The sequence below is a fragment of the Aquarana catesbeiana genome, linkage group LG02 (genome assembly GCF_042186555.1).
Source record: "Aquarana catesbeiana isolate 2022-GZ linkage group LG02, ASM4218655v1, whole genome shotgun sequence".
NCBI classification, from domain to species: Eukaryota; Metazoa; Chordata; class Amphibia; order Anura; family Ranidae; genus Aquarana; species Aquarana catesbeiana.
This window is the reverse complement of record NC_133325.1, coordinates 12,871,067-12,895,895: the sequence shown is the minus strand read 5'-3', so window position 1 is coordinate 12,895,895 and position 24,829 is coordinate 12,871,067. Positions and strand designations below refer to the sequence as shown.

General features: G+C 49.1%; 1 protein-coding gene across 3 annotated transcripts in view; it reads left to right on the top strand.

Moving 5' to 3' along the window:
• The window catches only part of LOC141126647 (ecto-ADP-ribosyltransferase 5-like), a 74,869-nt gene extending 50,561 nt beyond the window's left edge, over window positions 1-24,308 (top strand). For 2 of the 3 annotated variants that reach the window (XM_073612580.1, XM_073612581.1), the window contains exons 4-5: window positions 12,836-12,868; window positions 21,372-24,308. In XM_073612580.1, the coding sequence (XP_073468681.1) occupies window positions 12,836-12,868; window positions 21,372-21,436 (98 nt within the window). In that variant the 3' untranslated portion in view covers window positions 21,437-24,308. The remainder of the gene's footprint in view (window positions 1-12,835; window positions 12,869-21,371) is intronic. The other variant, XM_073612582.1, reaches the window with a different exon arrangement.
• Window positions 24,309-24,829: the final 521 nt, after the last annotated feature.

Genomic DNA, 24,829 nt, shown 5'->3' with positions numbered 1-24,829 from the left:
CAACGTGGGTGTCTGATAGGAGAGAGGAGGAGGAGGAGGAGGAGGAGGCGGCACATCACCAACGAGGCAGGATGCCCTCCAGGGGCCAGCCTAAGGGCAGCACATTGACTGCATCACACCCCAAAGCTCCACATGTGCAGGGCGCTGCAGTCTCTGCGCGTTATTCAAAAAGTTCTTTGGTGTGGGCCTTTTTTGAGACGAGTGCATCAGATCGCACCGCTGCTATTTGCAACATATGTCTCAAGCGTATCTCGCGTGGCCAAAACATCTCCCGCTTGGGTACCACATGCTTGACCAGACATATGTTGACCTGCCATGCAGTTCGTTGGCAAGCGTATCTAAAAGACCCACACCAAAGAACAAAGAGGACCTCTCCTTGCTCCTCATCAGCTGAGATTTCCAACCCCACTAGACCTTCAGTCCTCTCTGAGACCTGCACTGGGAGGAATGAAGGTGTAGAATTAGGTGTGTCACAGCCAAGTACTTGTGGGCAATCTGCTTTTGGTACACCGACGTCAGATTGTACCAGGCAAATTTCCCTGCCCCAGCTGCTGCACCGCCGAAAGAAGTTTGCTCCCAGCCATCCACATGCCCAGCGGTTGAATGCTAGCTTGGCAAAATTGCTAGCACTTCAACTGCTGCCTTTTCAGTTGGTAGACTCTGCCCCCTTCCGTGAGTTTGTGGAATGTGCGGTTCCTCAGTGGCAGGTACCCAAACGCCACTTTTTCTCACGGAAGGCGATTCCGGCTCTCTACCAGCATGTGGAAGGCAATGTCCATGCCTCGCTGGACAGGGCGGTCAGCGGTAAGGTACATATTACCGCTGACTCATGGTCCAGCAGGCATGGACAGGGACGTTACCTAAGTTTCACGGCGCATTGGGTGACTCTGCTGGCAGCTGGGAAGGATGCAGGACAAGGTGCAGTAGTGTTGGAGGTTGTTCCGCCACCACGCCTCCAAAATGCTAATGATTGTGACACACCTCTCTCCTCCACCCCCTCCTCTTCTTCTTCCTCCATGGCCTCTTCCTCGGAACCAGCGGTGCTCCGTAGTCGTTCAAGGGGCTACGCAAGTACGCAGGCCAAAAGATGCCATGCGGTGCTTGAGCTGGTGTGCTTGGGGGACAGGAGCCACACTGGGGCAAAGGTTCTGTCAGCTCTGCAGGGGCAGGTTCAGAGGTGGTTGACACCACGCCAACTTAAGGCAGGAATGGTGGTTTGCGACAATGGCACCAACCTCCTTTCTGCCCTCCGACAGGGACAAATGACCCATGTGCCCTGTTTGGCTCACGTCCTTAACTTGGTGGTGCAGCGGTTCTTGAGCAGGTACCCGGGCTTACAGGATGTCCTGAGGCAGGCCAGGAAAGTCTGTGTGCATTTCCGCCGGTCATATAATGCCAGTGCTCGGCTGACGGACCTCCAAAAGGAGTTTAACCTGCCCAAGAACCGCCTAATCTGTGACATGCCCACCAGGTGGAACTCAACGTTGGCCATGCTGCAGCGGCTGCACACGCAGCAGAGGGCCATCAATGAGTACCTGCGCGACTATGGCACCAGGACAGGGTCAGGGGAGCTTGTTTTTTTTTTCCCACGCCAGTGGGCCATGATTAGGGATGCATGCACTGTCCTGTTACCATTTGAGGAGGCCACGAGGATGGTGAGCAGTGACAGTGCATGCATCAGTGACACTGTCCCCTTGTCCACCTGTTGAATAATGGACAGGGCACTTGAGGCAGGAAGAGGAGGACTTCCTTAGCTCTCAAGGCCCCCTTTATCCAGACAGTGTTCCTTCGTGCCCGCCGATCACACAGGAAGAGGACGAGGAGGAGGAGGAGGAGGAGGAGGAGGAAGATTGTGTCAGTATGGAGGTGGAGCCTGGCACTCAGCATCAGCAGCAGTCTTTAAGGGATCAGTCCCAAGAAACACATGGACTTGTACGTGGCTGGGAGGAGGTGGCTGCGGACCATGTTGTCCTTAGTGACCCAGAGGACTCCGGACCGAATGCCTCAGCAAACCTATGCTGCATGGCCTCCCTGATCCTGCAAAGCCTGCGTAAGGATCCTCGTATTCGTGGTATCAAGGAGAAGGACCAATACTGGCTGGCAACCCTCCTTGATCCACGTTACAAGGGTAAGGTTGCGGACCTTATCTTGCCATCGCAGAGGGAGCAGAGGATGAAACATATTCGGGAGGCCTTGCAGAAAGGTCTGTGCAACGCGTTCCCAGAGACTGGGAGGTTACAAACTCCTGTTTCTGGACAACGTGTTGCTGAGGCTTCGGTCAGTCAAAGAAGGAGCGGTGGAGAAGGTGGCCGTCTGACCGATGCTGTCACGAACGTATGTCCCGTTCAAGAAGGCGTGCGCCTATGCGAATGCGCGAATCACGGACCGCTCGTACGAACGTGCGCATGCCCAATGGCTTTTAAAAGATGCTCAGTGGCGCTGCCTCTTGCGGTTTGATCTGCTTCCATTCCCTGTGTTCCTGATTGTACCAGTACTCTGTTCCTGTGTTCCGACCCGGCTTCCTGACCCTGCTTACGTCTCCAATCCTGACCTTGGCTAGTTTGACTCAGCTCTGTTACCTGCCTGATTGCCTGTTGCCAAGACCCAGCCTGGACTCTGACTATTCTCTGTTTGCCGTTTCTGCTGTATTCCCTGATGTGTATGACCCGGCTCGTCTGACTCTGCATCTGTCTGCTAACCTGCATCCGCTGCTCTGCAAACCTGCAACTGCTGACCTGCATCCGCTGATCTGTAAACCTGCATCTGCTAACCTGCATCCGCTGCTCTGCAAACCTGCACCTGCTGACCTGCATCCGCTGCTCTGCAAACCTGCACCTGCTGACCTGCATCCGCTGCTCTGCAAACCTGCATCTGCTGACCTGCATCTGCAACCACCTCAAGCAGTAAGGACTCAGGCACCTTTACCTCACTGTGCTCTTACCGCCACTGTTCTCATTCCAGTGGTCTTCCAGCCAGGGTGGTACGGGAGGTCTCCCTCCACACGTCAGGCTCACATCCCAGGTACGTTACAGTATCAAACCGCCATGTCTGAGCCTGCAGGAGGAACTTCGCCTATGGACTTTGTCTATCAAACTCTCACAACCCTCACTCAGGTCATGGAGACCCTGCAAAGCAGTCTCGTCCGAATGGAGGAGCGGACACAAGAATTGACCATCTTGGCAGACCCATCTCCCGAGCCTAGAGTGCCTGTTCCTGAAAAATTCTCTGGAAATCGTAACCAATTCCGGGCGTTTCGCAATGCATGCGAACTTTATTTTTCATTGCTGCCACGGACTTTTTCATCCGAAATTACCAAAGTAGGCTTTGTTATTACCCTGCTGCAAGGGGAGCCCCAGGCCTGGGCCCACCACCTACTCGAAGTCCGCCATATGGATCTGAACTCTTTATCCTCCTTCCTTAATGCCATGGCCCGACTTTATGATGACCCCCAGCGGACTTCCACCGCCGAGGCTGCCCTCCACGCGCTCCAGCAAGGCCATTGAGCGGCAGAGGACTATGTAACCGATTTCAGACGCTGGAGCGCGGACACTCAGTGGAATGAGGCTGCTCTCCGACACCAGTTTCGTCTCGGTCTATCTGAGAGTTTGAAGGACGAATTGGCCCGGGTTGATGTTCCTGATACTCTAGAGACTTTAATTACGCTATCCATCCAGATAGACCGACGACTTCGGGAACACAGAGCAGAGAAGTCTTCTCAGCAGTTCCGTCCAGCTTGGATGATATCCCGGATGCCAACTTCCATGCACTCCATCAAATCAAAGCAGCCTGAATTGATGAAACGTTCCCTGTCCGCTCAAGAACGACTTCGTCGGCAGCAGAACTTTCTATGCCTATACTGTGGAGAAGCCGGTCACTACATTTCCTCTTGTCCTGCTAAGATGCGCAAGTTCCTGGCTTCCTCTTCTTCTAACCACGCACCTTCTACTGCCAGCACCACTCACCTGGCCATACCAATTTCATTTCAATTGCCGGAAAGAACTATACCAGTGACGGCAATAATAGACTCAGGGGCATGCAGTTGTTTTATCGATTTAGACTTTGCAACCCAACAACGCATTCCCCTTCAGCCCAAGGCCCAGGGACTCTCCATCTTCCTGGCAGACGGGTCCCGCATCAAATCTGGAATTGTGACCCAGGAGACCCCTCCTTTGCCTGTAATCACCCTTGTGGATCATAAGGAACTTCTGAGCCTGAATGCTATTTCCTCTCCTTTGTTTCCAGTTATCCTTGGCTTACCTTGGCTTCAGGCACACAATCCCCTAGATCGATTGGGGAACCGGAAGTGTTAGGTTCCAGTCACCTTACTGCCTGCACCATTGCATGCCATCATGCCCCAGTACCTCTGGTCCGTTGTTTTGCCTGGAACCAGATCCTGAAACTTGCTCTGCTGTGCCCAAACAATACCATGAGTTTCTGGACGTTTTCAGTAAACGTGGGGCCGAAGTTCTTCCACCTCATCGTCCATACGACTGTCCAATTGAGCTTCTTCCCGGTGCTGAGATCCCTTTTGGACGTATCTTTCCTTTATCTGTACGGGAACTAGGGGTACTGAAGGAATACGTTGATGAAAATCTTAAGAGGGGATTTATCCGCCCTTCCACCTCTCCAGCAGGAGCAGGAATCTTTTTTGTAGAAAAAAAAGACCACTCTCTCTGACCCTGTGTGGACTATCGGGAGCTGAACAAGATCACGGTTAAAAATCGTTACCCTTTGCCCCTGGTGCCTGAACTCTTCCAAAGACTTAGAACCGCCTCTGTGTTTACCAAATTAGACCTGCGGGGGGCTTACAACTTGGTCCGCATCCGTGCAGGGGATGAGTGGAAGACTGCCTTTCGTACTAGGTTCGGCCATTACGAATATCTAGTAATGCCTTTTGGGTTATGTAACGCCCCAGCCACATTTCAGCACCTGATTAATTATGTTTTCAGAGACTGTCTGGACATTTATGTAGTTGTCTATCTAGACGATATTTTGATTTTTTCTTCTTCCCTCGAGCAGCATCGAGTCCATGTCAAGAGTGTACTCTGTCGCCTTCGTCAACACGGACTATACACAAAACCAGAAAAATGCGAGTTTGAGCGACAGAGTATCCAGTTCCTTGGTCTCGTGATATCAACAGAGGGATTCAAGATGGATCCTCAAAAAGTGTCAGCCGTTCTGGATTGGCCTGCACCTTCAGACAAGAAAGGGGTGCAGCGCTTTGTTGGTTTCGCAAACTTTTATCGGAGATTCATCAAGGGCTTCTCTGCTATTATCTCCCCAATCACGCAGCTGACCAAGCAGAATGTTCGGTTCCAGTGGACTTCCGAGGCACAGACCGCCTTCACAGACTTAAAGAAACTTTTTACATCGGCCCCTATTCTGAGTCATCCTGACCCTGCGCTCCCTTACCTACTTGAAGTAGATGCCTCCGAGACTGCGGTTGGAGTTGTCATCTCCCAACGCCAGGGCGTCAAGGACTTGATGCATCCCATAGCTTTCTTCTCCCGGAAGCTCACCCCATCCGAAAGGAATTATGATGTTGGGGATAGGGAACTACTGGCCATTAAATCGGCTCTTGAGGAGTGGAGGTACTTGTTGGAAGGAGCAGCGCACCCCATACTTATTTATACAGATCATAAGAACTTAGAGTATCTGAGAGCTGCCAAACGTCTGAGACCCCGCCAGGCACGATGGGCATTATTTTTCTCTAGGTTCTCATTTCACATAACTTACCGGCCTGGCTCCAAGAACACCAAACCGGATGCTCTTTCTCGCATGTTTGATGATCCGAAGGAAGTACCAGCTCCAGATACCATTCTATCGGAGGGTAACTTTTTACTTCTGCAGACTGACCTCATGTCCAGCTTGAAGCAAGCCTCTGCAGGTGTGTCTGCCCCTCCCGGAGTTACTCTACTACTTAAGGATGGTCTACTGTGGAGGAACAGCAAGATCTTTGTGCCTGAAGAGGACCGAGTCACAGTGCTGAATTTGTGTCATGATCATCCTCTGGCAGGCCATTTCGGAATGCATAAGACTCTGGAGCTAGTCCAACGTACGTTTTGGTGGCCGGATCTTGAGAAGAACTGCAGGGAATATATAAGCTCTTGTGCCACCTGTATCCGTAGCAAGACCACCAGAAGCAAGGCCTGGGGTCTACTCAGACCTTTACCAGTCCCCGACCGTCCTTGGAACATGATTGCCATGGATTTTGTAGTGGAACTGCCTCCATCGGAGGGATATTCAGCAATCTTCGTCGTGGTTGATCGTTTATCCAAGATGGCCCACTTTGTTCCATTAAAAAGCACACCCTCTGCCATGGAAACTGCCCAAGTCTTCATTAGAGAGATAGTAATGCCGCGTACACACGGTCGGACTTTTCGTCTACAAAAGTCCGACAGCCTGTCCAACAGACTTCCGACGTACCTTCGGCGGACTTGCGGCAGACTTTCTTACGAACGGACTTGCCTACACACGACCACACAAAAGTCCGACGGATTCGTACGTGATGACGTACACCGGACTAAAATAAGGAAGTTCATAGCCAGTAGCCAATAGCTGCCCTAGCATGGGTTTTTGTCCGTCGGACTAGCACACAGACGAGCGGATTTCGGGGTCCGTCGTACTTACGACGTAAAGATTTGAAGCATGTTTCAAATCTAAAGTCCGTCGGATTTGAGGCTAAAAAAGTCCGTTGAAAGTCCGGAGAAGCCCACACACGATCGGATTACCAGCCAGCTTTAGTCCGTCAGCGTCCGTTGGACTTTTGTAGACGAAAAGTCCGACCGTGTGTACGCGGCATAAGGCTACACGGGGTTCCTGCGGACATTGTTTCGGACAGAGGGGTGCAGTTCACCTCTCGTTTCTGGAGGGCTTTATGCAAGGCTTTGAAGATTGAACTGTCTATGTCTTCGTCCTATCACCCTCAGACTAATGGGCAAACCGATAGGACGAACCAAACGCTCGAGCAGTATCTCCGATGCTTCACCTCCTTTGTTCAGGACGACTGGGTATCATTATTACCTCTGGCAGAATTTGCCTTTAATAATGCCAGTCATTCGGCTACAGGTCAGTCGCCATTCTTTGCTAATTACGGGTACCATCCAACCTTCCTACCTGATCTCATTCCGGATTCATCAGTTCCGGCAGTCCAGAGTACTGTCGATTTTCTGACTCGCAATAGCAAGATATTACAGGAAGCCATGACCAGGGCACAGGCAACCAATAAGAAGATATTTGACAGGAAGAGGAGGGGGGAGTTATGTCTGCAACAGGGCGATCAAGTATGGTTATCCACCACCAATCTTAAGATGGCCTGCCCTGCAAGGAAATTGGCACCCAAATTCATTGGTCCTTTTCCAGTAAAGCGGAAATTAAATGACGTTTCCTATGAACTTGTCTTACCGGAGTCTTTGAAAATCCATCCGGTATTTCATGTCTCATTATTGAAACCTACAGTGCCGGATCCCTTTCCTGACAGAGGATCAAGACCACCTGAACCTGTGATCATTGACGGAAATGAGGAGTTTGAAGTAGAGGCCGTCTTAGACTGCCGAAGAAGAAGGAATCAGCTACAGTTCCTGATCAAATGGAGAGGTTACGGTCTGGAAGAAAATTCTTGGGAACCCCAACGGAATATTCACGCTCAAGAATTAATCCAGGCCTTTTTCCGTAATCACCCCCAGAAAAGAGTTCTCTTGGGCACCCGGAGGTTGCCCTTAAGGGGGGGGCACTGTCACGAACGTATGTCCCGTTCAAGAAGGCGTGCGCATGCGCATGCGCGAATCACGGACCGCTCGTACGAACGTGCGCATGCGCGTTCGTTAAGACGTGCTTTGGCGCCCAATGGCCTTTAAAAGATGCTCAGTGGCGCTGCCTCTTGCGGTTTGATCTGCTTCCATTCCCTGTGTTCCTGATTGTACCAGTACTCTGTTCCTGTGTTCCGACCCGGCTTCCTGACCCTGCTTACGTCTCCAATCCTGACCTTGGCTAGTTTGACTCAGCTCTGTTACCTGCCTGATTGCCTGTTGCCAAGACCCAGCCTGGACTCTGACTATTCTCTGCTTGCCGTTTCTGCTGTATTCCCTGATGTGTATGACCCGGCTCGTCTGACTCTGCATCTGTCTGCTAACCTGCATCCGCTGCTCTGCAAACCTGCAACTGCTGACCTGCATCCGCTGATCTGTAAACCTGCATCTGCTAACCTGCATCCGCTGCTCTGCAAACCTGCACCTGCTGACCTGCATCCGCTGCTCTGCAAACCTGCATCTGCTGACCTGCATCTGCAACCACCTCAAGCAGTAAGGACTCAGGCACCTTTACCTCACTGTGCTCTTACCGCCACTGTTCTCATTCCAGTGGTCTTCCAGCCAGGGTGGTACGGGAGGTCTCCCTCCACACGTCAGGCTCACATCCCAGGTACGTTACAGATGCGTTCAGACAATTTTTTGGTTCGCAGCCCCAAGGTATGATCGGTTCCAGCAACCATCGCCAGCGTCTGTTTTACATGGTGCAGGAATACCTAGGGGCAAGATCAGACTTGGACACCTTTCCCACCGAAAATCCTCTGGGTTACTGGGTCTTGAGGATGGATCACTGGCCAGAGCTTGCACAGTATGCAATTGAGCTACTGGCCTGTCCTGCATCCAGCGTTCTTTCGGAACGCACATTCAGTGCTGCTGGAGGCGTGGTAACCGATCACAGGGTGCGTCTGTCCACTGACTCGGTCGATCGACTGACCTTCATAAAAATGAATCAGTCTTGGATCACCACCAGCTACCAAGCACCTGATGCTGATGTAACCGAATAATTTTTTTTGAAATCTCAGATCCCTTCAAAGACTGCCTATGCTGATGCTGAGTGACTATTCCTGAGTAATTATCCTCTTCCTCCTCAATCATCACGCTGATAGCTTGTAAGAACATTTTTGGTTCTGGGCGCCACCACCAGTGCCTAAGGCCCATTTTTTCTGCCCCTGTTTAACAGGGGCGTGTAATTACAATTTTTGATGCAATACTTTGCAGCAGGGCTCGTTCCTGCGTTCCAACTAGAGTGTCTGTGAGGGTTTGCAGTGTTGTGGCACCAGCACCAGTGCCTAAGGCCCATTTTTTCTGCCCCTGTTTAACAGGGGCATGTAATTACAATTTTTGATGCAATACTTTGCAGCAGGGCTCGTTCCTGCGTTCCAACTAGAATGTCTGTGAGGGGTTGCAGTGTTGTGGCACCAGCACCAGTGCCTAGGGCCCAATTTTTCAGCCCTTGTTTAACAGGGGCATGTAATTACAATTTTTGATGCAATACTTTACAGCAGGGCTCGTTCCTGCGTTCCAACTAGAGTGTCTGTGAGGGGTTGCAGTGTTGTGGCACCAGCACCAGTGCCTAAGGCCTAATTTTTCAGCTCCTGTTCAACAGGGGCTGGTAATTACAATTCTTGATCTAATATTTCACAGCAGGGCCCTGTGAGGGCTTACAGTGTTGTGGCCACAGCAACACATAAGGCCCAAATTTCTGCTGAGTATATAGGGCAGGACCCTACTTTCAAACAACTAACTTACAAACGACTCCTACTTGCAAACGGAAGGAGACAACAGGAAGTGAGAATAAATCTACCCCTAGGAAGGGAAATTCTCTCCTGTAAGCGTTAATATGGGAAAAACATTTCTCCTTTCCACTGATGCTTTCCAATCCATTGGGACAAAAAGTGAGGTGAAATCTTCTGAAGAGGAGGAAAGACAGCAAAACAAATGTCACAGGGGTGATAACCCTTCCCTATGTTTTCCAAAAAGCTTAAAAAAGATTTTTTGGCTGGAGCTAAACACGTTAAAAATGTACCCGTTCAAAATTACAAAGAGATTCTACTTAACAACAAACCTACAGTCCCTGTCTTGTTTGCACCGCCTGTATACTGCTGTTCAGAGTATATAGGGCCTGGTGGCCCCACACCTTTCCTTATTTTAATTTGGGTGCGGGGTTCCCCTTAATATCCATACAAGACCCAAAGGGCCTGGTAATGGACTAGGGGGTACCCATGCCGTTTGTCTCACTCATTTTCATCCATATTGCCAGGACCCGACATTACATTAAACCCGCAAGCAGTTTTAAATGAGATTTTTTCCTTTAAAAATGACATTTGGTGCAGGGACTGTTCTAAACACAGGAAACACGCGTCACTTTACAGGCATACTATAGACACCCCTCAGATACGATATTTAAAGGAATATTTCACTTTTTTTTTTTTTACTTTAAGCATCATTAAAATCACTGCTCCCGAAAAAACGTCCGTTTTTAAAAGTTTTTTTGGCATTGATACATGTCCCCTGGGGTAGGACCCGGGTCCCCAAACCCTTTTTAGGACAATACCATGCAAATTAGTTTTTAAAATGAGCACTTTTGATTTCGAACGTTCGAGTCCCATAGACGTCAATGGGGTTCTAACGTTCGTGCGAACTTTCGGTCCGTTCGCAGGTTCTGGTGCGAACCGAACCGGGGGGTGTTCGGCTCATCCCTACTCCCAATACTGTGCCCTCTGCCTCTTCACATCACCCCCCTGTAATGTCCTCTGCCTCCCTCCCCACACAGAAGTGTCCTGTACTTCCCAATACTGTGCCCTCTGCCCCTTCACATTAACCCTCCTCTAATGTCCTCTGCCCCCCTCCCCACACAGAAGTGTCCTGTACCCCCTAAAGCAGTGTCTTCTTCCCCCCTTCACATCACTGCCCCCCCCCCCCATCTGTAGCATCCTCTGGCCCCTTTCCCCCCAGTAGTGTCCTGTACCTCTCCCAAAAGAGTGTTCTTGCCCCCCTTCACATCACCCTCCCCACTGTAGTGTCCTCTACCCCCCCCAACATAGCAGTGTCTTCTGCCCCTCACAGGGTGACCTCTGCTCCCAGTGCCCCCTGAAAGCAGTGTCTTCTGCCTCCCTGTCCCCTAAAGCAGTGCATCACAATATCCCCCTCCCCCCAATGTAAGTGTCCTCTGTCCCCCCTCCAACAGTATATCCTCTGTCCCCTTCACTTCATTCCCCCCAACATACACACGGCGCTGTGTAGGTAGCACTTCCTACGTGCCGGCGTGTGTACAGCAGAGAGAAGATCAGGAAACAGCAAAGTGCTGGGTGGAAGACAAGAGCAGGTGCTGCCAGAGTTCATAAGAGCAAGCTGGTGATTGGTTGTTAGGACCGCCTAGCAACCAATCACTGAGGCAGCTCCCGCCCAGACCCTCATCCAGCACTATGCTGCCTCCCGCTCTCCACTCTGCAGTTAACATGAGAGTGTTGGTGGCTGGGGGGGAAGGCCGAGCCATGGTCACAATCCACCTGTCAACTCCCTGCAGTCGACCGGTCGTTCGCTTGCCGACCCCCGGCTGCGTTAGGACATGTGGCTCGGTTAGCTCTATGGCCAGTCTGGGCTTGCTGTTGTAGTAGAGTCTGTTTTTTCTTATTGTGATTCGGATTGCACTGATACCGTTTTTTTACCGCCGAGTACGAGTACTGATACTTTTCATCAAGTACTTGCCGATACCGAGTACTGATACTTTGCGATTTGCGTCCATACAAAATGAATAGGCGCAAATCACATTGCAAAGAATCACATGCAATTTGAACAGGAATGCTGTGCGATTCCTGTCCGAATCGCATGTGATTTCCCCCACAGCTCCTGTGTGAACCCAGTATAGAAAGGGAAGCGCCATCTAGTTGGCAGTTTATTAAAAATGTTTTAACTCACATTAAAGTACATCTACTCAAATCCAAATCTGCATAGTGTTCCTGTCCTGCCGATGATAGAAAATTACGGCCACTGGATGTGCTCACAGGGCTGGGGAGAGAAGTTCTGGGATTCCTGACAGTATAGGGAGGAAGTGATGTCAGCTTTGGGGCAGACCGCTTATAGATCTCCTCAAACGGCCATGGTTTTCTATTATCGGCGGTAGGGGTGCAATGGATCGTCATCGATCCGTGATCCGATCCGCGGAGGTTGATCCGTACGGGGCACCCGCGATCCGAGGAGCGCTCTGTGGCCTTGGCCACACCATAGCGGCCATCTTGGTACACCCGGCGGCCGTTTAGCACGTGATCGCTCTGTCAAATGACGGAGCGATCACTTGTAACAAACCGGCATCATGTCATGACGCCGGTTCCTCTCTCCCCTCTGTGTACTGATCTGTACAGTGGAGGGGAGAGATCGGATGGCAGCAGTGCCAATACTCTGCAATGCCCTGCCAATACTCTGCAATGCTCTGCTGCAATGCCCTGCCAATACTCTGCAATGCCCTGCTGCAATACCCTGCCAATACTCTGCAATGCCCTGCTGCAATACCCTGCTGCAATGCCCTGACAATACTCTGCAATGCCCTGACAATACTCTTCCATACCCTGTCAATACTCTGCAATACCCTGCCAATACTCTGCAATGCCCTGCTGCAATACCCTGCTGCAATGCCCTGCTGCAATACCCTGCTGCAATGCCCTGACAATACTCTGCAATGCCCTGACAATACTCTTCCATACCCTGTCAATACTCTTCCATACCCTGTCAATACTCTGCAATACCCTGCCAATACCCTGTCAATATACCCGCCAATACCCTGCCAATATACCCGCCAATACCCTGCCAATAGGGAGATTGTGGATATTACAGTGGGGGAGATATTTTTTTTTGTTGATCCGAAAATGATCCGAACCGTGACTCCTGATCCGAGGAACGATCCGAACCGTGAGTTTTTTGCACCTCTAATCGGCGGGATGGGGACCCTATGAAAATTTGGAGTAGAGCAGATAGGTATTGTTATCGGTGCATCCCTAGTTGTGATATGACATTTCTGGTCATTGTTTTTACAGGAGGAAAAAACAATACATGTGTGACCAGCGGAGGTAAGCATGAAACCTTCTCCTAAACCAATCATGGATGCTAATATTTAGAGTATATCACAAGACAGATATTATATGTATTTCTTCATAAGAAAGCCAGAAACATCAAAGAAAACATTCCCCCATACTTCCAATTTTTTCCTAGTATTTTCTGCCTTATGGAGGGTCTGATATCCTTATGGTGGGTGTAGCCACAAAGGAGAAGAGAAGGTCAGGAGCAGAGTATTTACTACATTATAGAGGGTCAAGTTGAAGTAGGTTGTGATATCCCAGTGGTGAGTCTTCTCACCAAGGCAGAGAGTATGTCAGGAGCTGAGTATTTTCACTTTAGGGAAAGTCATGTTGGAGGTGTGATATCTCAGAGGTGGGTGTAATCAAGAAGGTAGGGAGAAGGTCAGGAGCAAATCATTTTCTATCTGATGGAAGGCCATGTTGGAGGGTGTGATATCCCGGATGGTGGGTATAATCAGGAACTTAGAAAATACTCTGCTCCTGAGCTTCCCTCTAAGTTCCTGATTACACCCACCACCAGGATATCACACCCTCCAACATGACCTTCTATCAGATAGAAAATACTCTGCTCCTGAGCTTCCCTCTATCGGATAGAAGGTCATGTTGGAGGGTGTGATATACTGGTGGTGGGTGTAATCAGGAAGGTAGGGATAAGGTCTGGAGCATAGTATTTTCTATCTGATGGAAAATCATGTTGGAGGGTGTGATATCCCGGATGGTGAGCGTAATCAGGAACGTAGAGGGAAGGTCAGGAGTAGGGATGAGCCGAACACCCCCCGGTTCGGTTCGCACCAGAACCCGGGAACGGACCGAAAGTTCGCACGAACGTTAGAACCCCATTGACGTCTATGGGACTCGAACGTTCGAAATCAAAAGTGCTCATTTTAAAGGCTAATTTGCATGGTATTGTCCTAAAAAGGGTTTGGGGACCCGGGTCCTACCCCAGGGGACATGTATCAATGCAAAAAAAACTTTTAAAAACGGCCGTTTTTTCGGGAGCAGTGATTTTAATGATGCTTAAAGTAAAAAAAAAAAAGTGAAATATTCCTTTAAATATCGTACCTGGGGGGTGTCTATAGTATGCCTGTAAAGTGACGCGTGTTTCCCATGTTTAGAACAGTCCCTGCACCAAATGTCATTTTTAAAGGAAAAAATCTCATTTAAAACTGCTTGCGGGTTTAATGTCATGTCGGGTCATGGCAATATGGATGAAAATCAGTGAGACAAACGGCATGGGTACCCCCCAGTCCATTACCAGTCCCTTTGGGTCTTGTATGGATATTAAGGGGAACCCCGCACCCAAATTAAAATAAGGAAAGGTGTGGGGCCACCAGGCCCTATATACTCTGAACAGCAGTATACAGGCGGTGCAAACAAGACAGGGACTGTAGGTTTGTTGTTAAGTAGAATCTGTTTGTAATTTTGAACATTTTTAACGTGTTTAGCTCCAGCCAAAAAATCTTTTCTAAGCTTTTTGGAAAACATAGGGAAGGGTTATCACCCCTGTGACATTTGTTTTGCTGTCTTTCCTCCTCTTCAGAAGATTTCACCTCACTTTTTTGTCCCAATGAAAAATGTTTTTTGAAAATTTGGGTTTTTTTGTGGAACAAGGATTGGAAAGCATCAGTGGAAAGGAGAACTTGTTTTCCCATATTAACTCTTACAGGAGAGAATTTCCCTTCCTAGGGGTAGATTTCATCTCACTTCCTGTTGTCTCCTTCCGTTTGCAAGTAGGAGTCGTTTGTAAGTTAGATGTTTGAAAGTAGGGTCCTGCCCTATATACTCAGCAGAAATTTGGGCCTTAGGTGTTGCTGTGGCCACAACACTGTAAGCCCTCACAGGGCCCTGCTGTGAAATATTAGATCAAGAATTGTAATTACATGCCCCTGTTGAACAGGAGCTGAAAAATTAGGCCTTAGGCACTGGTGCTGGTGCCACAACACTGCAACCCCTCACAGACACTCTAGTTGGAACGCAGGAACGAGCCCTGCTGCAAATTATTGCTTCAAAAATTGTAATTACACGCCCCTGTTAGACAGGGGCAGAAAAATTGGGCCTTAGGCACTGGTGCTGGTGCCACAACACTGCAACCCCTCACAGACACTCTAGTTGGAACGCAGGAACGAGCCCTGCTGCAAAGTATTGCATCAAAAATTGTAATTACACGCCCCTGTTAGACAGGGGCAGAAAAATTGGGCCTTAGGCACTGGTGCTGGTGCCACAACACTGCAACCCCTCACAGACACTCTAGTTGGAACGCAGGAACGAGCCCTGCTGCAAAGTATTGCATCAAAAATTGTAATTACACGCCCCTGTTAGACAGGGGCAGAAAAATTGGGCCCTAGGCACTGGTGCTGGTGCCACAACACTGCAACCCCTCACAGACACTCTAGTTGGAATGCAGGAACGAGCCCTGCTGCAAAGTATTACATCAAAAATTGTAATTACACGCCCCTGTTAAACAGGGGCTGAAAAATTGTGCCTTAGGCACTGGTGGTGGCGCCCAGAACCAAAAATGTTCTTACAAGCTATCAGCGTGATGATTGAGGAGGAAGAGGATAATTACTCAGGGATAGTCACTCAGCATCAGCATAGGCAGTCTTTGAAGGGATCTGAGATTTCAAAAAAAATTATTCGGTTACATCAGCATCAGGTGCTTGGTAGCTGGTGGTGATCCAAGACTCATTCATTTTTATGAAGGTCAGCCGATCGACCGAGTCGGTGGACAGACGCACCCTGTGATCGGTTACCACGCCTCCAGCAGCACTGAATGTGCGTTCCGAAAGAACGCTGGATGCAGGACAGGCCAGTAGCTCAATTGCATACTGTGCAAGCTCTGGCCAGTGATCCATCCTCAAGACCCAGTAACCCAGAGGATTTTCGGTGGGAAAGGTGTCCAAGTCTGATCTTGCCCCTAGGTATTCCTGCACCATGTAAAACAGACGATGGCGATGGTTGCTGGAACCGATCATACCTTGGGGCTGCGGACCAAAAAATTGTCTGAACGCATCGGTCAGACGGCCACCTTCTCCACCGCTCCTTCTTTGACTGACCGAAGCCTCAGCAACACGTTGTCCAGAAACAGGAGTTTGTAACCTCCCAGTCTCTGGGAACGCGTTGCACAGACCTTTCTGCAAGGCCTCCCGAAGATGTTTCATCCTCTGCTCCCTCTGCGATGGCAAGATAAGGTCCGCAACCTTACCCTTGTAACGTGGATCAAGGAGGGTTGCCAGCCAGTATTGGTCCTTCTCCTTGATACCACGAATACGAGGATCCTTACGCAGACTTTGCAGGATCAGGGAGGCCATGCAGCGTAGGTTTGCTGAGGCATTCGGTCCGGAGTCCTCTGGGTCACTAAGAACGACATGGTCCGCAGCCACCTCCTCCCAGCCACGTACAAGTCCATGTGTTTCTTGGGACTGATCCCTTAAAGACTGCTGCTGATGCTGAGTGCCAGGCTCCACCTCCATACTGACACAATCTTCCTCCTCCTCCTCTTCCTCCTCGTCCTCTTCCTGTGTGATCGGCGGGCACGCAGGAACACTGTCTGGATAAAGGGGGCCTTGAGAGCTAAGGAAGTCCTCCTCTTCCTGCCTCTGTTCTGCCTCAAGTGCCCTGTCCATTATTCCACGCAGCGTGTGCTCCAACAGGTGGACAAGGGGGACAGTGTCACTGATGCATGCACTGTCACTGCTCACCATCCTCGTGGCCTCCTCGAATGGTGACAGGACAGTGCATGCATCCCTGATCATGGCCCACTGGCGTGGGGAAAAAAAACCAAGCTCCCCTGACCCTGTCCTGGTGCCATAGTCGCACAGGTACTCATTGATGGCCCTCTGCTGCGTGTGCAGCCGCTGCAGCATGGCCAACGTTGAGTTCCACCTGGTGGGCATGTCACAGATTAGGCGGTTCTTGGGCAGGTTAAACTCCTTTTGGAGGTCCGTCAGCCGAGCACTGGCATTATATGACCGGCGGAAATGCACACAGACTTTCCTGGCCTGCCTCAGGACATCCTGTAAGCCCGGGTACCTGCCCAAGAACCGCTGCACCACCAAGTTAAGGACGTGAGCCAAACAGGGCACATGGGTCATTTGTCCCTGTCGGAGGGCAGAGAGGAGGTTGGTGCCATTGTCGCAAACCACCATTCCTGCCTTAAGTTGGCGTGGCGTCAACCACCTCTGAACCTGCCCCTGCAGAGCTGACAGAACCTCTGCCCCAGTGTGGCTCCTGTCCCCCAAGCACACCAGCTCAAGCACCGCATGGCATCTTTTGGCCTGCGTACTTGCGTAGCCCCTTGAACGCCTACGGAGCACCGCTGGTTCCGAGGAAGAGGCCATGGAGGAAGAAGAAGAGGAGGGGGTGGAGGAGAGAGGTGTGTCACAATCAGCATTTTGGAGGCGTGGTGGCGGAACAACCTCCAACACTACTGCACCTTGTCCTGCATCCTTCCCAGCTGCCAGCAGAGTCACCCAATGCGCCGTGAAACTTAGGTAACGTCCCTGTCCATGCCTGCTGGACCATGAGTCAGCGGTAATATGCACCTTACCGCTGACCGCCCTGTCCAGCGAGGCATGGACATTGCCTTCCACATGCCGGTAGAGAGCCGGAATCGCCTTCCGTGAGAAAAAGTGGCGTTTGGGTACCTGCCACTGAGGAACCGCACATTCCACAAACTCACGGAAGGGGGCAGAGTCTACCAACTGAAAAGGCAGCAGTTGAAGTGCTAGCAATTTTGCCAAGCTAGCATTCAACCGCTGGGCATGTGGATGGCTGGGAGCAAACTTCTTTCGGCGGTGCAGCAGCTGGGGCAGGGAAATTTGCCTGGTACAATCTGACGTCGGTGTACCAAAAGCAGATTGCCCACAAGTACTTGGCTGTGACACACCTAATTCTACACCTTCATTCCTCTCACTGCAGGTCTCAGAGAGGACTGAAGGTCTAGTGGGGTTGGAAATCTCAGCTGATGAGGAGCAAGGAGAGATCCTCTTTGTTCTTTGGTGTGGGTCTTTTAGATACGCTTGCCAACGAACTGCATGGCAGGTCAACATATGTCTGGTCAAGCATGTGGTACCCAAGCGGGAGATATTTTGGCCACGCGAGATACGCTTGAGACATATGTTGCAAATAGCAGCGGTGCGATCTGATGCACTCGTCTCAAAAAAGGCCCACACCAAAGAACTTTTTGAATAACGCGCAGAGACTGCAGCGCCCTGCACATGTGGAGCTTTGGGGTGTGATGCAGTCAATGTGCTGCCCTTAGGCTGGCCCCTGGAGGGCATCCTGCCTCGTTGGTGATGTGCTGCCGCCTCCTCCTCCTCCTCCTCCTCCTCCTCCTCCTCCTCTCTCCTATCAGGCACCCACGTTGAGTCAGTGACCTCATCATCCCCTCCCTCCTCATCACTGGAGCAAACCTGGCAGTATGCTGCAGCAGGGGGAGCATGACTGCCAGATTGCTGTCCTTCTTGGGCACCCCCTCTGTCCGCGCTCATGTTACTGCCTTCATCGAGCTCAGTATCGTCATCAGAGCCTTCCAAACGCTGGGCATCCTCCTGGAGCATGTACCCAACACTGTGGTCAAACAGTTCGAGGGAATCCTCATGAGGACATGGTGGAGCTAGGGAAGGAGTCACTGATGACATTGAGCTGAGGGAAGAGGCCGCTGCTTTGCCAGACAAAGCACCCTGGGCATGGGTGAGAGAGGATGAGGAGGATGAGGACGGCTTGGTCATCCACTCGACCAAGTCTTCCGCATGTTGCGGCTCAACATGGCCAGCTGCCGAAAAAAAGGCCAAGCGTGTCCCATGGCCACGTGCTGATGAGGATGCACCGTCTCCACGACCAGCACTAGACACAGAGCCTGCTTGCCCTCTCTTATTGGCTTGTGACTGTCTGCCTCTCCTTCTTGGCCTTCCAGACATACTAATGGCCTGTAGCTGCACTAAGCTGGGATAGAACACCTGTAATTTTCTTCAAGTAGCTTTATATACTGTAACCAGACAAGCCTGCCTGTCAGTAGGAAGATAACAGGAACGGATCTAGCTGAACACTGTGAGCAGGACGCACTGTACTAAATGTAAATAGTCTAGCTGCCTGACCGTGGTACTAATAGGATCAAATAGAACACCTGTAATTTTCTTCAGGTAGCTTTATATACTGTAACCAGACAAGCCTGCCTGTCAGTAGGAAGATAACAGGAACGGATCTAGCTGTACACTGTGAGCAGGACGCACTGTACTAAATGTAAATAGTCTAGCTGCCTGACCGTGGTACTAATAGGATCAAATAGAACACCTGTAATTTTCTTCAGGTAGCTTTATATACTGTAACCAGACAAGCCTGCCTGTCAGTAGGAAGATAACAGGAACGGATCTAGCTGTACACTGTGAGCAGGACGCACTGTACTAAATGTAAATAGTCTAGCTGCCTGACCGTGGTACTAATAGGATCAAATAGAACACCTGTAATTTTCTTCAGGTAGCTTTATATACTGTAACCAGACAAGCCTGCCTGTCAGTAGGAAGATAACAGGAACGGATCTAGCTGAACACTGTGAGCAGGACGCACTGTACTAAATGTAAATAGTCTAGCTGCCTGACCGTGGTACTAATAGGATCAAATAGAACACCTGTAATTTTCTTCAGGTAGCTTTATATACTGTAACCAGACAAGCCTGCCGGTCAGTAGGAATTTAACAGGAACGGATCTAGCTGAACACTGTGAGCAGGACGCACTGCACTAAATGTAAATAGCAGGAACGGATCTAGCTGAACACTGTGAGCAGGACGCACTGCACTAAATGTAAATAGTCTAGAAGATAACAGGAACGGATCTAGCTGAACACTGTGAGCAGGACGCACTGCACTAAATGTAAATAGTCTAGAAGATAACAGGAACGGATCTAGCTGAACACTGTGAGCAGGACGCACTGCACTAAATGTAAATAGCAGGAACGGCTCTAGCTGAACACTGTGCGCAGGACGCACTGCACTAAATGTAAATAGCAGGAACGGATCTAGCTGAACACTGTGAGCAGGACGCACTGCACTAAATGTAAATAGCAGGAACGGATCTAGCTGAACACTGTGAGCAGGACGCACTGCACTAAATGTAAATAGCAGGAACGGATCTAGCTGAACACTGTGAGCAGGACGCACTGCACTAAATGTAAATAGCAGGAACGGATCTAGCTGAACACTGTGAGCAGGACGCACTGCACTAAATGTAAATTGCAGGAACGGATCTAGCTGAACACTGTGAGCAGGACGCACTGCACTAAATGTAAATAGTCTAGAAGATAACAGGAACGGATCTAGCTGAACACTGTGAGCAGGACGCACTGCACTAAATGTAAATAGCAGGAACGGATCTAGCTGAACACTGTGAGCAGGACGCACTGCATTAAATGTAAATAGTCTAGATAGAAGATAACAGGAACGGATCTAGCTAAACTGAATACAGTGTATATATATATATGCAACACCTGGGATGCATATATATACACAATACACTGTAAGTGCAGCTAACTGACTGACTGTTCTGCCTAATCTATCTAACTCAAATCAAATGACACTGTCTCTCTCTCTCTCTATCTCTCAGCACACCGGAACACACACTACACAGGGCCGCCGTGCAGGCGGCCTTATATAGTGTGGGGTGTGTACTAAATCCCCTGAGCCATAATTGGCCAAAGCCACCCTGGCTTTGGCCAATTACAGCTCTCTCTACTGACAGCTCTGTGATTGGCCAAGCATGCGGGTCATAGTGCATGCTTGGCCAATCATCAGCCAGCAATGCACTGCGATGCCGCAGTGAATTATGGGCCGTGACGCGCCACACGAATTTAGCGCGAACGGCCCATAACGTTCGCAATTCGGCGAACGATCGAACAGCCGATGTTCGAGTCGAACATGGGTTCGACTCGAACACGAAGCTCATCCCTAGTCAGGAGCAGAGTATTTTCTACCTTATAAAGGGTCATGTTAGAGGGTGTGATATCTCCGTGGTAAGTGCAATCAGAGAGGTAGACAGAAGGTCAGGCACATATTAAAGTGATTCTAAAGGTATTAAAAAAAAAAAAAAAAAAAAAAAGGAAACACAAAAAACCAACATGTTATACTTATCTGCTCTGTATAATAATTTTGCACAGAGCAGCCCCAATCCTCTTCTTTCCACTCCCTGCTCTCTCTTTATTGGCTCACTGGCTGTGATTGACAGCAGTGGGAGCCAATGGCTCCCGCAGCTGGGTGAGCCACTTAGGAGAGAGAGACTCGGGAGGGCCGCTGCTCTCATGCACATCACTGGATCGAGATAGGGCTCAGGTAAGTATGGGGGGGAGTGTTTACATTTTATGCATTCATGTAAAAAAAACCTTCTGCCTTTAGAACCAGTTTAAAGATCGTGATCCTTCCATCCTTTAAGGGTCTTTTCTCTGAATCATGGTGTTATTGTTTAGTAATTATCACATTCTGAGGCTTTACTTTGATGTTTTTTCCAGGGACCCGGATTTTTTCATCTCTGGCTGTGATAGCTCTTCTTGCTCTGCCAATATATCATATTTAACCGCTGTTTTTTGAGGAGCTCATATACCAACTGACCACCTTGATATTGGGGGTCTGAGAAGTCGGTCATCCAGAAAATACACTTATTAATTCTCCTGCTCTAATTTGCTAAAGTGGAGCTCAGGCCACCACATTTCCGTTTTAGATGGAGTGGGGAATGGTTAGAACCGCTGTCAGGTTTTTATCACTTTCTGTGTCTCCATTGTTGCCATTCCCCTTTATTCCTGTCCTGGAGACCTCAGAAAAGGGCTTTTTTTCAGCAGGAACGTGGAGGAACGCAGTTTCGGCACCTCCAGCAATGAATGTATGTAATGGCAAGGAGTGCTGGGGTGTGCTGGAAGGTCTATTGCTGCTTGCTGCTGGGGGATCTATTGTCACTGGTGGAGATCTATTTTTGTGTGGAGGTCTATTGCTGCTAGGTCGATCCATTGTTGCTAGTGGGGGGGGTCTTATGTTTCCGGGGGGGATGTACTGTTGAGGGAGAGGTCTATTGTTGCTGCCTCCTGGAGGGTCTATTGATGCAGTCTGCTGGGACATCTGTTGTTGTTGCCGGGGCTCTATTTTTGCTCGGGGGAGGGTCTACTGTTGCTGGGGTAAGGTCGATTGTTGCTCACTGCAGGGGATTTATTTTACTGTCTCTCTTTGTTATCATTAACAAGTTCCGTGCAAATCACTTAGTAGCAAAAATGATACTTGGTTCTGTATTCTCTAAAATGGGCAGCACTGGGAGGTCGGTAGGAGGTGGAACCAAGGAACGGTGCTCAGGGGTGGGTAGGGAGCAGAAACGAAGGGTGAAGGTCGGAGTTCCTGCACCTATTCTCTGAGAAGAAAAAACGCCCTGCCTCAGACACAGTAAAAATATTTCAAGCTTGAACACAGACAGTAAACGCAATGGGAGAGATTTACAAAACTTTGACTAGTATAGAGAACCAGACATATTTAACATTTAAATATAGATTTAACCACTTCAGCCCGGAAGATTTTACCCCCTTCCTGACCAGAGCACTTTTTGCGATTTGGCACTGCGTCGCTTTAACTGACAATTGTGCGATCATGCGACGTTGTACCCAAACAAAATTAACGTCCTTTTTTCCCCACAAATAGAGCTTTCTTTTGGTGGTATTTGATCACCTCTGCGGTTTTTATTTTTTGCGCTATAAACAAAAAAAGAGCGTCAATTTTGAAAATAACGCAATATTTTTTATATTTTGCTATAATAAATATCCCCCAAAAATATATAAAAAAAAAAATTTTTCCCCAGTTTAGGCCAATATGTAGGCTTCCACATATTACATACATTTTGGTAAAAAAAAAAAAAAATAGCAATAAGCGTATATTGATTGGTTTGCGCAAAATGTATAGCGTCTACAAAATAGGGGATACTTTTATGGCATTTTTATTTTATTAGTAATGGCGGCGATCTGGGTTTTTTATCGGGACTGCGATATTTTTGACACCATTTTGGGACCATTGTTATTTATACAGCAATCAATGCAATACTGTGTAAATGACACTGGCAGTGAAGGGGTTAATCACTAGGGGGCAGTGAAGGGGTTAAGTGTGTCCTAGGGAGTGATTCTAACTGTTAGGGGGCTGGACGTCAACACACAGGAAGGCGATCACAGCTCTCGATGACAGAGAGCTGTGATCTCTGTCCTGTCACTAGGCAGAACGGGGAAATGCTTTGTTTACAAAAGCATCTCCCTGTTCTTCCTCTCTGTGACACGATCGCGGGCACCCGGTGGACATCGAGTTCGCGGGAGCCGCGGTCACGGAGACTGTGGCGGGCTTGTGCCCGCGACACCTCTTCTTAAAGGGGATGTACCTGTACGCCCTTTTGCCTACCAGCGCCATTCTGCCAATGTACATTGGCGTACGCTGGTCGGCAAGCGGTTAATGGCCAAAGTTTGGAGATATCCGACCATCACACCTACCTCTAAGGCCAAAAGTATTGGGGTGCCCTACTGAATTGAGTTCAGATGATTCCAATGAAAGGCACTACTACTGTACTAACACTACATCATACAAAAAACATTGCAAACAAATTGTGCTCTTTCAGTCTTGTGGTAACAGTTTGGTGAAGACCCTATTCTGTTCCAGCATGACTGTGTCCTGTGTACAAAGCCAGCTCCATAAAGACATGGTGTGACCAGTTGCGGAGGAACTCGAGTGTCCTGCACTGAAGTCTGACCTCAACTCTACTGAACACCTTTGGTGAGCCAGGTCTACTCATCCAACATCAGAATCTAACCTCATAAATTGGCAAAAATTCCCAAAGACACTCCAAAATCTTGTCTAAAGCCTTCTCAGGGGAATGGAAGCTGTTATAGAGGGCAATTCTATATTAATGGTCATTTTTTTGGAATGGGATATCCAACAATCTCATATAGGTGTGATGGTCAGGTATAAACAGAATTTTGGTCATTTAGTGTCTATACGGTATGTTGGGGTGACCTTTTCTTGTTGGATGATTAGGTGTTTTTGTAGTTAGCCCCAGTGAGTTTTTGGGAGTGTTTTGAATATTAAATGTAAAATTGTTAGTACCATTACCTCGGGGGCTTCAGAGGCAATAGCGTTTGCCATTTACTTAGGGTCTATTTTAGGTGTCTCTTAGTAAATGACCACCATGACACAGGCTCCGCCCCTTTGTCCTATCAGGACTTGAGTATGAAGCATATTTTACTATATATGTATGTAAATGTTCATGGTTATATTTACAAGGGTACCCTGTACAGTACAAATGTACTCTTTTGGCGCCTACTTCCTAGCAACCAAGGATGTTAGGCGGCAGGAAAAACCTGCATCCTAGCAGCTAATAGAGCCAATAGGGTACATTTTGCACTATGTTTTGTACAAACTTAAACATTAGCACATGTGTACAGCACAAATGTAGAGCCACCTTCATCTTAGCAACCAAGGACTCTAGGTGGTAGTGTACCCATGTCCCAGCAGCCAATAAGACCCCTTCTGCACTGTAAGGTGTATGCATGTAAATTTTAGCATATACGTACAGCACTAATGTACTCTATTAAAGCCACCTGCATCCTAGCAACCAAGAATGCTAGACGATAGGAGCCTTCTGCTTCCTAGCAACCAAGGATGCTAGCTAACCATGGAAACTAGACAGCAGGAATGACATGTATCCTAGCAACCAAGGATGCTAGGCAAGTTACCTGCATCCCAGCAGCCAATAGTGTAGAGAGCTGTATGCAGGACTTTTTTTTCCCCCTTAGAGAATAGGGGCAGGAACTCCTCCCTTCGGAGTCTCCCCTTAACTCCGCCCCCTACCCACCTCCGAGCACCATTTCTTTCTTCCACCCCCTACCCACCTCCCATTACCACCCCTTTTAGAGAATACAGAACCAAGTATCATTTTGTGGTGCTAAGTATTTTG